This window comes from Macaca fascicularis, chromosome 20 (genome assembly GCF_037993035.2).
Source record: "Macaca fascicularis isolate 582-1 chromosome 20, T2T-MFA8v1.1".
NCBI classification, from domain to species: Eukaryota; Metazoa; Chordata; class Mammalia; order Primates; family Cercopithecidae; genus Macaca; species Macaca fascicularis.
The window spans coordinates 84,812,285-84,824,955 of NC_088394.1; the positions used below are offsets into that span (position 1 = coordinate 84,812,285).

The 12,671-nt window shown below is 63.1% G+C and overlaps 1 protein-coding gene across 10 annotated transcripts in view; it reads right to left on the reverse strand.

The window, feature by feature from the left end:
• Window positions 1-12,671, reverse strand: part of CBFA2T3 (CBFA2/RUNX1 partner transcriptional co-repressor 3) — a 101,538-nt gene that overhangs the window by 20,114 nt on the left and 68,753 nt on the right. For 4 of the 10 annotated variants that reach the window (XR_012428732.1, XM_045382606.3, XM_074026801.1 and 1 more), the window contains exons 2-3: window positions 6,980-7,132; window positions 3,640-3,714 (exon numbers count right to left, since the gene is read on the reverse strand). Coding sequence is in view for 4 of the 10 variants with exons in the window: in XM_045382606.3 (XP_045238541.2) it covers window positions 3,640-3,714; window positions 6,980-7,132 (228 nt within the window). In the remaining 6 variants the exon portion in view is untranslated. Of the gene's footprint in view, window positions 1-2,389; window positions 2,459-3,639; window positions 3,715-6,979; window positions 7,133-12,671 lie in introns of those variants that run through there. The other 6 variants (XM_074026800.1, XM_045382607.3, XM_074026802.1 and 3 more) reach the window with 2 other exon arrangements.

A 12,671-nucleotide genomic window follows, 5' to 3' on the forward strand; every position in this document is an offset into this window, starting at 1 on the left:
TGCCTCTGGGAGGCCTGAAGTCCTGGCCAGCTCCTGCTGTCAGGAGGACTGAAACCCCGCACACACTCACGGCTGGCTCCCGCCTCCTGCACAAGGACACGCTCCCTACACAGGGTACCAACTCCTCCATTTCCCTGCCTCCACTCACCCCCCACTGCCCTTACACGCATGCACACACACGTACACATGTGCACACATGTATGCACATGCACACACACACATGCACACACGCACGCACGGCTATGACGTTCACGCACGTCTCTCTTGCTCCACTGTGGCCCCGAGTGCCCCTCTCCAGGGAGCCCACCCCTCACCCTTGCTGAGAGTGTGGGTCTGGGGGTGGGGGCAGCTCAGAGCCACCTGCTCCCTCAGGGCCGAATTCCTCCGAGGCTCCAGCCGTGTGTTCACGCCTGTGGCTGAGGCCTGGCGGGCCTGTGTGTGCTGAGGAGGAGAGGAAAACCTTCTCCAGGATGGAGACGCCCCTGGGCTGGGCTGGTGCAGCGGCTCCTCCTGGGAAGCCGGTAGGCACCTGCTGTTTACTTCATGTGCCCTGGATAGTGGGGGGTCTTGGTGTACCCCTCAGATCAGGCCAGCCCTGCCCATCCTAACCTGGCCCTGGGAGGTGACCCTGCTGAGTGCTGTGGACTCTGCCTGGACGGGAGGGAACATGGGACGTGGGGGCCCACATGCCGGCCCCCCTTCCTGGGCTGCGTCCCCACAGCTGTGGCCCCGGCTGGGCCTGGCCACACCCTCCCGAGGTTGACTGACCAGCCCGTACCTCCACCGAGGCCCTTCTGAGGGGTCAGACCCTCTCTAAGTGTCCCTCCAGTAACCCTTAGGTGGCCGCCATCAGCTTCCTCCACTCCACCTTCCCAGAAGCCGCCTGAGGCTCTCACCTTCCCGACCGCGGCCTAGTGGCACCTGCGAGGCGCCTCCCGGGTCAGGGAGCTGTGCTGCGGCCCGGGCTGGGCTCTGCATCTGCGCACACACAGGCTGCACGGTCATCACACACATTCCACGTGGCAGATGGGCGCCGAGGCACCGAAGACACTCAGCGGGGCAGCGCGGCTCCCCGAGACCGCCTCGCGTCCCCGGCAGGTCCCACACACCGAGCAGCCAGCGCTGGGCACAGCGGGACGGGGTGATGCCGGCCCTGTTCTCAAGATGTTCTTGGTGGAGAAGGCGGAACAGATGTGCCCACAATGACGGCCTTCCCTGGGGCCCAGTGCTCACTCTGCTCTCGCTCCAGCCTGGGCCTCACAGATACCCACTGCAGGGTCTGCGGGAGGAGGCCAGAAGGGCGGGGGGCGCCACAGAGGCCCTCAGACACACCAGCGTGGTAAGGACGTCCAGACAGACACAGCCCTGCCTTCAAGGGCTGGGGGAAGCTGCCCTGGTTAGGAGCGAGGACCCGGCCGCCAGGCCCAGACATGCCCTGTGAGTCAGACTCGGTGCCTAGCCTCAGTTTCTTCATTTGCAAATGGCTCCCAGCCCATCCTGGAGTTCCAAGTGGGGCTCCAGGGACCAAGGGACAGCGTGGCAGTGACCTCCTTTGTACCATGTGTCCCCAGCTGGAGTCACTCAGGCCAGACCCGGGCTTCCCTGGCCTCTCCTTCGCTGCCCAGGTCAGCCCCCCGGGGTGGCTCCATCCTGACTGGCTTTATGGTTTGGGTGTTGTGTGAGGCCGTTGGCAGTAAATGGTCCCCACACCTACTGGAAACCGCTAACTGAAGGTCAGACATGGCACAAAACCTGGAGTGCACACGTGGCCTCGGCCGTTCCGATGGGCTGGCTGCAGAACTGAGACACCTCTGCTGCTGGGGCCGTGAACCTCCACACGGCGTTCTGAGCGGCGCTCCCCTCAACCAGCGGCCTGTGTAGGGGGTAGCCTGTCTGTGCCCATGGCTTGAATGATCTCAGCAGTGCCTTCCTGGGCTCAGGATGGATGCACTGGCCCTCCGGAGTGCGTGGCACCGATAATGGCACCGTGTTCTGGGGCTTTCCCTCCTCCGGGGGGACAGTGGACACTGAGGCAGGATGCACTGAGCCCCTGGTCTCTCGCTCTCTGAGGTTCTGTCCGGAGGACCCCACCATGCTGCTGAGTTTCCCTCTCACTGGTGAGCTCCAACTGGCCACACGGTGGACTCTGACACACACACACCCCGTCAAGACTGAAGACAGCCACTTGCGGTCACCCAGCCAGGCCAGGAGATGGCCCGTCACCATGGGAGACCTCACCACAGTGGGAGGCTGGTTTCTCCAGGACACACAGGACTGTCACCAGGACTGTGGACCTTCCAGTGGCTTCTCAGACTGCCACGGTGCACACCAGGGCCCCTGCCCACCGCCCCGGCCGGCTTGGGCCTGGCCCTCCCTTAGGTGCGCTTACCAGCCTTGCCCTGGGTGCCCGGTCCTTCCAGTGGCCTGCTCGCCCTCGCCTGCCCGCGCACTCCCTCCCGCGCTGCCGGGCAGTCTCAGCAGCTAAAGAGACGCCGAAAATAACCCCGGCACAAGTGCTTTCATTCCCGCAACAGGTGTGTTACTAAGTTAGACTGCACACGTGTCCCCAGCTGAGGTTTGGGGGCACACACAAGCACCCCTGCGGCTCCCCCAGCCTCAGAGCCTTGGTGGGGGGGTCAGATGGGACAGAGGCGCCCTAAGGCAGCCCCTCCTGCCACCCCTGCTCCTTGTTGTGGGGGCTCCAGGGCTGGGATTCACCATCTTTGCCATCCATAAGATCACACAGTGGGTGACAACAGCCACTGTCCCGGAGCTGCATGCCAGGCGCGGGTGCATGGCCCGGCCCATCACAGAATAACGGCTGTGACAAGGACAGCCCCGTGCAACAGAAACAACGCACAGTTGTTCTGCCACCCTCATTCTTAGAGCTGGGAGTGACGCGGCAGCCACACCTGGGCCGTACTGCCAGGCTGGCTGGTAGTGAGGGACCGGAGTCTGTCTGATGGGCTCAAGCATGGCTGCGCTCACCGGCTGAGAGAAACTCTAAACACCGCCTGGTAAGAGCCCGTGCTCCCTGAACGCCTGCCATGGGCCACGCCCGTCGACGCAAACGTCTGCTGGAGAATCAAGTCTGCTGAGCGCCCAGCGCGTGCCCGGCCCCACCATCTCACGGCTCCTGGAGACCACCCCTGGCACCAGGGCCCATGATGACTTCCATTTTACAGGTGGAGAAACTGAGGCACGGGGTGTGGCACCTGGTCAAGGTCACCCTGGCAGGAAGAGGTGCAGCTGGGACTCCAGGTAGGTGGGGTCTGCCCTAGCAGACGTGGCTGAGCTCCAGGCCTGCCAGGGACAGTGCCACGCCCCTTCCCTGGGCACTCACAGTCAGTCCCACTGGCCACGTTTTGCTGCTGGGGAGGAAAGCTCAGAGAGGCCCTGCTCCTGCCTGAAGCCCCACAGCTTGGAGCGGAGGGTCTGTGGGATGCAGGGACCCTGCGGCTCTGCCCTCCTGCGCCCTCTTCTCCCGAAGGAGGCAGGACCAACACGACAGAGGCAATGCTGAGGGTGTGGAGGCCGCGGAGGAGTGCCGAGCACCCCCAGGGCAGCAGCGCTGGGCCCACAGAGGGTGCTGCGGTGAAGACCTCCCGGGAGGCCTGCGGTTTTTGTTATTTTACTTACAGAGACAGACCATAGACCATTTTAAGCAGCCATGAAAACGGCCGTGGGGCAGCGTCGCAGGCCCGTCCTCTCCATCTGTAAGCAAAATAAGAAGAACACGCTGTCAGGAGGGGCGTGGCAGGAGACTCCGCCCTCAGGGGCGCCCGGGGCCGCCTTTTCCTACTTCTCAGAGCGATTTTCTGTGAGGGCGTGGGCAGGAGACTCTGCCCTCAGGGGCGCCCGCAGCCGCCTTTTCCTGCTTCACAGAGCGATTTTCAGTGGGGCTCGTCACCACCGGGGGCCAGGCCGCTCCGCTCTCTGGGCCTCAGTTTCCTTCTCTGAGAGTGGACGATCCCTAAGGGCCATTTTTGACAGGGCCGTTCCAGAGTCTACAAGAACCAAGGCTTCTCTTTGAGCAGGGGCAGGGTCCCTCGTTTTCAACATCCTCTTCCCAGAAGGCACCTGTGACCCCATCAGCACCATCCTCAGGGGCCTGGGCCGAAGCTGCGTGTCCTAAAAGTGATCTGAGACTTGGAGTCTCAAACAAAGCCCTGGGTCAGCGCTGGAGGAGGAAGCACCAAACAGGAAGAAAGATTTGGCCGGGTGCGGTGGCTCACGCCTGTAATCCCAGCACTTCGGGAGGCTGGGGTGGGAGGAGAGCTTGAGCCCAGGAGGTCAAGACCAGCCTGGGTGACGTAGGGAGTCCCCATCTCTGCTATATAAATGAAGAAAAATTGAATTTGTCCGAGCTGAAGTTAGCGGCGAAGCCCACAGGAAGACAGGCTGGAGCTCTGTAAACAGGTAGTGAGTTCTCTGTCATGGGGGTAATCAAGGGCAGGGTAAAGCCTTAGCCCTTTAAGGGTCTTCCCAGCTTTAGAGGAGCTTGGTCTGGGTCCCTGCTCGTTATAGTCCTCTCCCCTCCACCCCCACCCCCGCAGCAGCACTGCAGCTTCAACTCCAAGATGAATTTGTGCCCAGGGCAGTCACTGGGCAAGAAAAACTTCAGCCCTCAAGTCTCCGTTCAAGCTCAGTCTCCCATCAGCTTGGCTCAGAGGCCAGTCCCCGGGGAGGAGCCTCCCGGCAGGGCTCTGCTGCCGAGCTGTGGCCCCTCAAGGACACCCACCAGCCAGGGGCAGGGGTGCAGCCAACCACCTGGCTCTCAGGGAATTGTGTGGATTAGGGGATGAATCTGAGGCCACCTCAGGGGCAGCCAGAGGCTCAGACTGATGCTCCTGACAGCCCGGTGGGACTGAAGCATCGGCTTAGAAAAGAAAAAGCACCTGCTTCTCTCTTGCATAACCTTCACGCTCCTTAAACCAGCTGGGACCTCACCCCAGAAACCTGACCCCAAGGTGTGCTGAGAGCGGAGGGGGTGGGAAGGACCCCGCCCCAGGCATGCCGGCTGCCCTCACAAGTGTTCCCAGGTCTCCGGAAGCAGAGCCTGAGGCTCCGCTGATCCCACCCCACCCCTAGCCGGGAGCATCGGGTCCCCAGACCAGCACCTTCGAAGCAGAGGCTGCTGGTGCCCGGGGAGGAGCAGGTCAGGGAGACGCACCCTTGAGGGTCTGGGGAACCAGGCTCAGCCCACAGCGTTTGTCCCTGACACTGGGGCCTGAGGGTTGTGGACTGGGCGTTTTAGGCACTGCACCCATGGCCGGGTCTCCTGTGGTCCATCCTGAGCATTTCCTCCCCCCGGGCTGGGGTGCGCTGCGAATTCAACACACCAGTGGTCTCCCCTCTCTACCTATGCGGGCTCGGTGTGGTCGCAAGCGGCCTGGTGGAAAGAGACGACCTGTGGTTCGTACCAGACGGGAGGGCTCTTCCGGAAGAGAGGGAAGGGTGATCCCAGCCCAGCCACATCGCCGTGTGACAAGCACATGTGAGAAAAAGCCCAGCCAACCTCTCACTGGAAACTGTGGCCAGCTCCGCAGAGCCAAGACCTGCATGCTGGGCCTGCCATCCTCCAGGACCTGCAGAATCGTGAGTGTGGCATCCCGACTGTCGGAGGCAGGGCTGGCCCCCAGTATGGGCTCCATGACACGTGGAGGCCCCGTGGGTGCAGGAAATAGGTGTTAGGCTGTTTGGCTCCTACTGAGTGCTGGGCACATTTCCAGCTGTACCTGCCTCTGGGCGGCACACCTGGGGGCACCCCATTGCTGGGTCACCCCATTCCCCAACCAAGTCAGGAGGCTGACTCGGAGCCAGCATCCCACAAACAGGGCCGCAAGTCTGCTGCCTGAGCCCACAGCCAGTGCTCTTTCCAGATGCAGGGGAGATGACGGCCAAAGCCCTCGGCGGAGCAGACCCCCAGCCTCGGGGCAGAGTCAGGGAGGGAGCCAGGCCTGGCCCATAGCCGCCTGGTGCTCTGTGGACAGTCGTGACACAAAGGGACTGAGGAAGCAGCTCTTCCTGGCCTGTGGGGGACCCGGGGCCAGCGCGACAGAAGTCTCAGGCTCCTCCCACAGAGAGGGGCTTCATTTGAGTTTCAGAGCTTTCCGGCCTCTGAACGTGACGTGGGTACATGGAGTCTCCACCCCTGCAGACACCGAGATGCATTCCTGAGTCCCTGGCCTTGAGGGGCAGGGACGCTGCCCACCCCGCCGGCCCAGCAACTGGGCCACAGAGCACCAATTCTGTCCTCAAAGCCAAGCCTCGGGGTTGATGCGATGAGAACTGGCTGCTCGCTGCCCCACAGCCCCCCAGGGCCCACCCTCAGCGGCTCTGTGCGCCAAGCATGGCCAACCCCTTGCCCAGGGCCAGCAAGATAAGGCCTGGGAGCTTCTCGAGGTCCCGCCCTTCTGGCCTCCTGTGCTGAGGCCCCCACCCCGCCCCCGTGCTCAGCCGGGCTGCCGAGCTCCTGCCGAGCCCCTCCGAGGCCAGAGCCGCTCCTGCGGTCCCTCCAGGGGGCCTGTACACAGGTGACCTGCTGTGTGACCCTGGGGAAGCCCCTGACTCCATCCGAGTTCCACATTCCCTCTGGATGAGCCTGGCATCCCTGGGCCTGCCAGATGAGGCAGGAAGCCTGAGGCACAGCGGCCGGCTTTGACCCAAGGCCCACGGCTGGCCCTGGTGAAGGCCTGTGTGGACTCACCTGGCCCCACCACAGCCCTGGGAGGACCTTGCACTGCAGAAGAAGAAGCCCAAGCCCCCGGAGGGCAAGGACCTGGCCCAGAGCTACACAGTGGGAAGCAGGGATTTGAACCCGCCAAGCTTGGACTCTGGGCCATGCCACGTGAGCTCCTCACACTCAGGGCTCACAGCAGGTGCCCACCGGCTCTGGGCAGGAAGCTCGGAATTTCACACAACATGAGGGGCTCCCCTGAAACACCTGGCCCTCGGCTGCCAGGTGGGGGCTACTTACGTGTGTGTGGCGTGAAGGAGGGGGTGCGTGTGGCCCCCTGGGACGTGGCAGGTGGTGGGGGCGGCATGCTGGGGGGTGTGGACCGGGGCTGCGTCTTCACCTCCGCTGGGGAGTCCGGCATTGCTGAGGCCTTAGCCTTCCTGTCCGCAGGGGCTGCAACCAAAGGAGAAAGAGAGAGTGGGTGAAGCGGGCTAAGTACAGAGGCCGGTGCCCACAGCCCCACGGTTCCCAGCCAAGGCCCCACCAAGTGGCTGCCCAGCGCTGGGGCAGCCTGCCCCAGGTGCCCTGACAGGTGGCTGACGTCCCACCTGCAGGTGATCTCGGGGGCGGAACCAGGCCGGAGGAGAGGCTTGGGCCAGCTCATCTCAGGTGGCCAGCCACACTGGAGCTGGGGCCCTCGGTGTGTGGTGGCCCTGGGAGAGCCACACCCCACGCCAGGTTTGAGGCTTCTACAGACCAGGAGGGGGCAGTGCCCTGAGGCAGTGGTGCCATGCTCCCGCCTCCATGAGCATCCCCCAGGGGGTGTTCAGACAGACCGCAGCCTCTCCCCCCAGTTCTGATTCAGCAGGTCAGGCTGCGACCCAGAACCTGCATTGCCAACATGTTCCCAGGTGGGGCTGCTGCTGGTCCGGGCCCCAGACGCCATAGTTCTAGGAGTCTCTTCCACTTTCCGATGCTAACAGGCTTCCCTGGGCTGGGGCAGGAGGGCGGGCAGTGTATGCCCAGGGAGAGCCCGGCAGGCAGACCACCTAGGGCGGCAAAACCTCCATTTTCACCATCTTCTGCCCCGGTGATTCATAGGACAGCCAAGACAGAGGTGGCGTTGACTTCAGGATGGCTGAGGCCTGGCCACGCTGAGCACGGCCACCAGCAGGCAGAGGAAGCGTTGATTTCGGGATGGCCGAGGCCTGGGCACGCTGAGCGCCGCCCACTGGCAGGTGGTAATGCCAGGACACTTGATTAATCAGAACCTGCAGCTGAACAAGCTTCTCTCATGGTCTGAGGCTCCCTGAAGTCTGAGCAGCTCTGCCCAGGGCCAGCTGTGTACAGGGAGGGTGGGAAAATGCTCAAGGCGCTGGTGGGCAGGACTGGTGGTCACTGAGCCCCCTCTGCACCATCCAGAGAGCAGGGCCTGCAGACAACGCTTCCAGGTTAACTGAAGGGCCTGCAGCACAGACCTGCCCGAGACACCAGGAGGCCAAGCCAGCACCCTGTCTGCAGCATTTTCTGCAGGGGGTGCGGATGTAAGCCCCTGGGCCTCCCCATTCATCTTAAGTCAAGGTCAGCCAGTGCCAAGGCAAGGCAGAAAGACCTGGGATCCGTGGCTGAGACTTCGGGGGCCTCAGCGGCTTAGAGCAGCAAGGAGGGCATCCTCTACCTGCTAAAACCTGGACTGCCCTGCAGCCTCCTCCTGCTAACACTTGTGGGTCTTGCCCACGGCCCGGGGCATGAAGCAGGTGAGGCCACAGTTGGGGGCTGGTGTCTGTCATTTTATTAGTGAACCGTGGGCGCTACCCCTGCTTCTGCCCGTTCCCCATTCCCGGGGTCTCAGCCCCACTGTCAGACGGAGAGATCCAGCCGGGGCCAGGGCCAGCCGGCCTCTGGAAGATGACGGATAAATGACTTCTGCAGCTATCACGTGCCAAATACAGTGCCAACCTCGCCTGATCCTCTTGCCGCCTGCCCCTTTCACAGAAGAGCAGAGAAGTTCAGAGGTGCTGAGGTCCTGCCCAACATCTCAGGGCCGCGGCGCCTGGGCTCTAACCAGCCCCCGGTGCTCCAGGCAGGAGTGGAGCAGCCCCCTGTCTGCTGTGGGGAATGGTGGGGGAGGAAGCAGCCAGTAAACAGCCACCCAGGCCTCGCGGCACCTGCTGTCCCCTCCGCACAGCCGCTGGCCTCCCTCCCGGAGGGCGCCCTGCCCCTCCTGGCCACCCGCCTGTCAGGAGGCTGATGGCTGGGCACACGTGCGGCCACAGCTGTGGGGGCCGTCAACACCGCCTGGCTGCAGGGCCGGTGGCCAGTCCCTGGTGACATCCAAAGAAGGCGAACGTGGCGGGGCGTCCTGTGGGGTGCAGCCCATCCAGACCAGGCTGCCCTTGGGCCAGCGTGGGTTGGGCACACCCAGAAGGGAGCAGGCAGGGATGGGGCCGAGAGCTTCAAACGCCAGGCTGGCTCTGGGGACACGGGTCCAGGACACTGGGGACGCCCTGTCTGGACTTTCCAAAGCCCTCCCACGGAGGCGGCTACATTTGAGCCACGATACTCAAATAAAACAGAAATGGATGCAGAGAGCCCCACTGAGGAGCTGGCGCCGGGCGCTGGACGGGCGCTCATACGATGGACGGACATGCCACATTTCCTAAGGTGGAGAGGGTGGCCAGGAGACCTCTGGGCCATCATGCCACGGTGCAAGGAGTTGCCACAGCCATCATCTAACAAGGGCTTATGGCCACCACCTGTGTGCTCGCGACACTCTGGATCCTGAAGCCAGAACAGACAGTGCCCTGCCGGCGCCCGGAGCAGTTGGGGACTTCCTGTGGTTCCCTTTGGGCAGAACAGGGGCCTGTCCTTTTACTTCAGAGACTTGGATAGCGACTCACTGCAGGGAGCCTCTTCTCAGTGCTCTACAGATACTGATGAGTCATTCATCCTCACGGAGACCCTCTGCGGCCGATGCTACCATCAGCCCATTTTACCAGGAGGGACCAGGCTCGGAGAGGTGAAGTCATCTACCCAAGGTCACACAGCGAGTGTGCCGCGTGCCGGGATCTGAGCCACGACCTGGTGTTGCCCCCACAGGGCCAGGGCTCTGCAGGACTCCAAAGTTCCTGCTTGTCATCAACATGCTCGCCTCCTTTTAGGGCCCGGGGTACTGAAAACAGGCAGCAGGTCTGGGATTCAAACCTGAGGTCGAACGGAGGCTGCAGGGGCAGGAGGCCCCGTGCCTGAGGAACACGCTGGGGAGCTGGTGGTGTCCTCCCCTCCGTTCTCCAGGCTCCACCCCGGGTTATGCAGGGGCAGCTGTGCAGGTGATGGGACCTCACGGGTGTCTGTTGAATCCTGTTTGAGTGCTCCTGGCCGTGTGGCCTAGGGAGAGCCTCTTCCCCTCTCTGAGCCTCACTCTCCTCCTCTGTACATGTGGAGGAAGCCAGGTGACAGATGAGGAAGGGGAGGTCCCCACGCCCTGCCTGGCACTCAAGAAAATCAGGCCACGGCTCATGGAGCAACTTGTGGCCGGGACCTGCTCCTGGAGCTGCCCTGGCGCAGACTCCACCAGAGAAAGCAGGAAGTGACAAGGACCCTCAGAGAAGATGAGGGGTGAGTGGGGAGAGATAGAGGAACAGCATTTGTGACCAAGAGAACAGCCTGGGAGTTGACCAGGACCTGTGGAGGGACTTGGGAAGGAAAGGCGGTGGGGGTGCATGAGGGACCTGGGAAGGAGGGGGGTGGGGGTGCGGGAGGGACCTGGGAAGGAGGGGGGTGGTGGTGCGGGAGGGACCTGGGAAGGAGGGGGGTGGAGGTGCGGGAGGGACCTGGGAAGGAGGGGGGTGGGGATGCAGGCAGCAGGGAGTTGGGAGGTCTGCACAGCAGCAGCCAGGGCCATCTCTGGGGGGCACATCGTCTCTCTCCTGCTTAAGACTCTTTAGTAGCTTCCGCTGTAGATGGGGCTTCACCAGCCCACACCCGCTCCATGACACCCATCTCCCTGCTCGCCCCACCACCGTGCCCAGCTCAGGGCCATGCATGATCCTCGACCGCCCCTTGTTCCCTTTGGGATTCAGCTTCAACCTCACTTCCCCAGGAGAGGCTGCCCCGCCCCCCGCGAAGCTCTTTCACCCTTCCCCGTTCAGTCCCCAGGATGTCACCCCACTCTGGGTGGTCCTGCCTCTTGTTCGACCTGTTTGCAGGGTCTCTGTGCTTGACTGGGTCCCCCAGGACGCAGCTCGCCCAGGGTAGCCTCCAAAGGAAGTCCCTCAAGGGAAATGCCTCTTTGGGGTCCCCCCCCCCGCTTAGGGGCTGGAGTGGAGCAGAGAGGGACGTGGGGTGAGTGGAGCGCCATGCTCAGGGGCGGGGCTGAGGGGAGGCGGGGCTGAAGGAAGGCGGGGCTGAGGGGGGCGGGGCTGAGGGCAGGTGGGGCTGAGGGGGCGGGGCTGAAGGGGCGGGGCTGAGGGCAGGTGGGGCTGAGAGCTGGTCAGCAGCAGGTGCGAGGGGCTGGGCTGTCCAGTCACAGGACAGGCGCTTTCTGCAGACATTGGGGGCTGGCTGCTCAGGGCAGGGGACCCATGGCTGCCCTGGATACCCATCTCCTTGGCGCTGGCTGGGCAGGGGGGCAGGGAGGCATGGTGGGTCCACCCCACAGTCACAGAGGGAGGCTGAGTCCTGCCGGCCTGGCTTCCTCGGACAACCCACAGCTTCTCTGCCCATTTCCTTGCCTCTTCAAAGGGGATGGAGATGAAGCCGTGCGCAGCAGGGGTGTCCAGCACTCTGCGATCGTTATTAATTATTATCCTCCTCCATCCCTGCACATGCAAGCAGTGTGGGGAGTCTCTGGAGCCTCCCACTGGCCCACAGCTCCACCAAGGCCAACTGCAGGCTCCTCTCCAGGCTAAGGCACCGCTAGACAGGGGTGGCCTCGTCCTTCCTGGGTGCCTGGCTTCCCACCTCATTCCCCTTTGAGGCCCTGCACCTCGGCCAAGGGCCATTTCTACAGACCCACTTCGAGGCTTGGAGGCCCCGTGGGCTACCAGCCCGTGGCTGCGAACCACACAGGAAGAGGCCTAGCCGCATCCCCTCGACACAAGACCACTTGCTGCTCCCCGCTCCCCGCTCCATCTGCAAGAAGGCCCCGTCCAGACACACACAGGTGAATGAAGTCATCAAACCACTTGGAAAAATAAAACCACACAGAGCCCCTCGTGCTTCCTAGTAGACCCCAGTGTCCTGGTGCAATGGCCCTCAGGCAACCGCGGGGGCTCAGCAGCACCAGGAAAGGGGCCGTCTCTGTCTGAAGGGGCTTGTATCTCAAGGCAGAATACAGAAGTGGCAGGAAGGGCTACCATCACGGAGGAACCTGGCACCCTCGGTCTGTTCTCAGCATCGTCTACCTGCTGCCCCATGAGGCGGGCCCCGTCACTACACCCACTTTCTAGATGGGGAACTGAGGCCCAGAGAGGGCGAGTGACTTGTTCTGGGTCTCAGAGCCCAGAAGCACCAGGGCCTGTGCCTGGAGCCCCCATCGGCCACTCTTAGGCTGCACATGGCAGCCATCAGGAGATGAAATGGTCCCGATGCCAGCCAGCCTGGACCCTGACTCAGCCTCACGGGGACAGCCCAGGCATCCAGCCCCATGCTGGGACGTGCGGCCCTGTGGGTGTCATGTGGGCCGAAGGGACACTGACTCGTACTTGAGGCTGGGGTGGGTGGCCTGTCGCCATACGGAATCTGGGGTAGCGCCTGGGGTGGCCGGCTCTGAGGCGTGAGCTTAAGGACCGTCTTTCAAACCCCAAGGGGTTTTCTTTCCAAAGCTCGAAGCACCCATGAAACAGAAACAAGGCCTCCAGCATCCCCGAACCCTACGTCAGCTGCAAGGGGACCCCAGTCCCCAATGACACCCCCATGTATTTTCTAACAGCCCCCGAGGCCCAGCGCTGCGTGTGCAGAAGAAAGCATGGAATCTGGGGAGGGGTCCCGA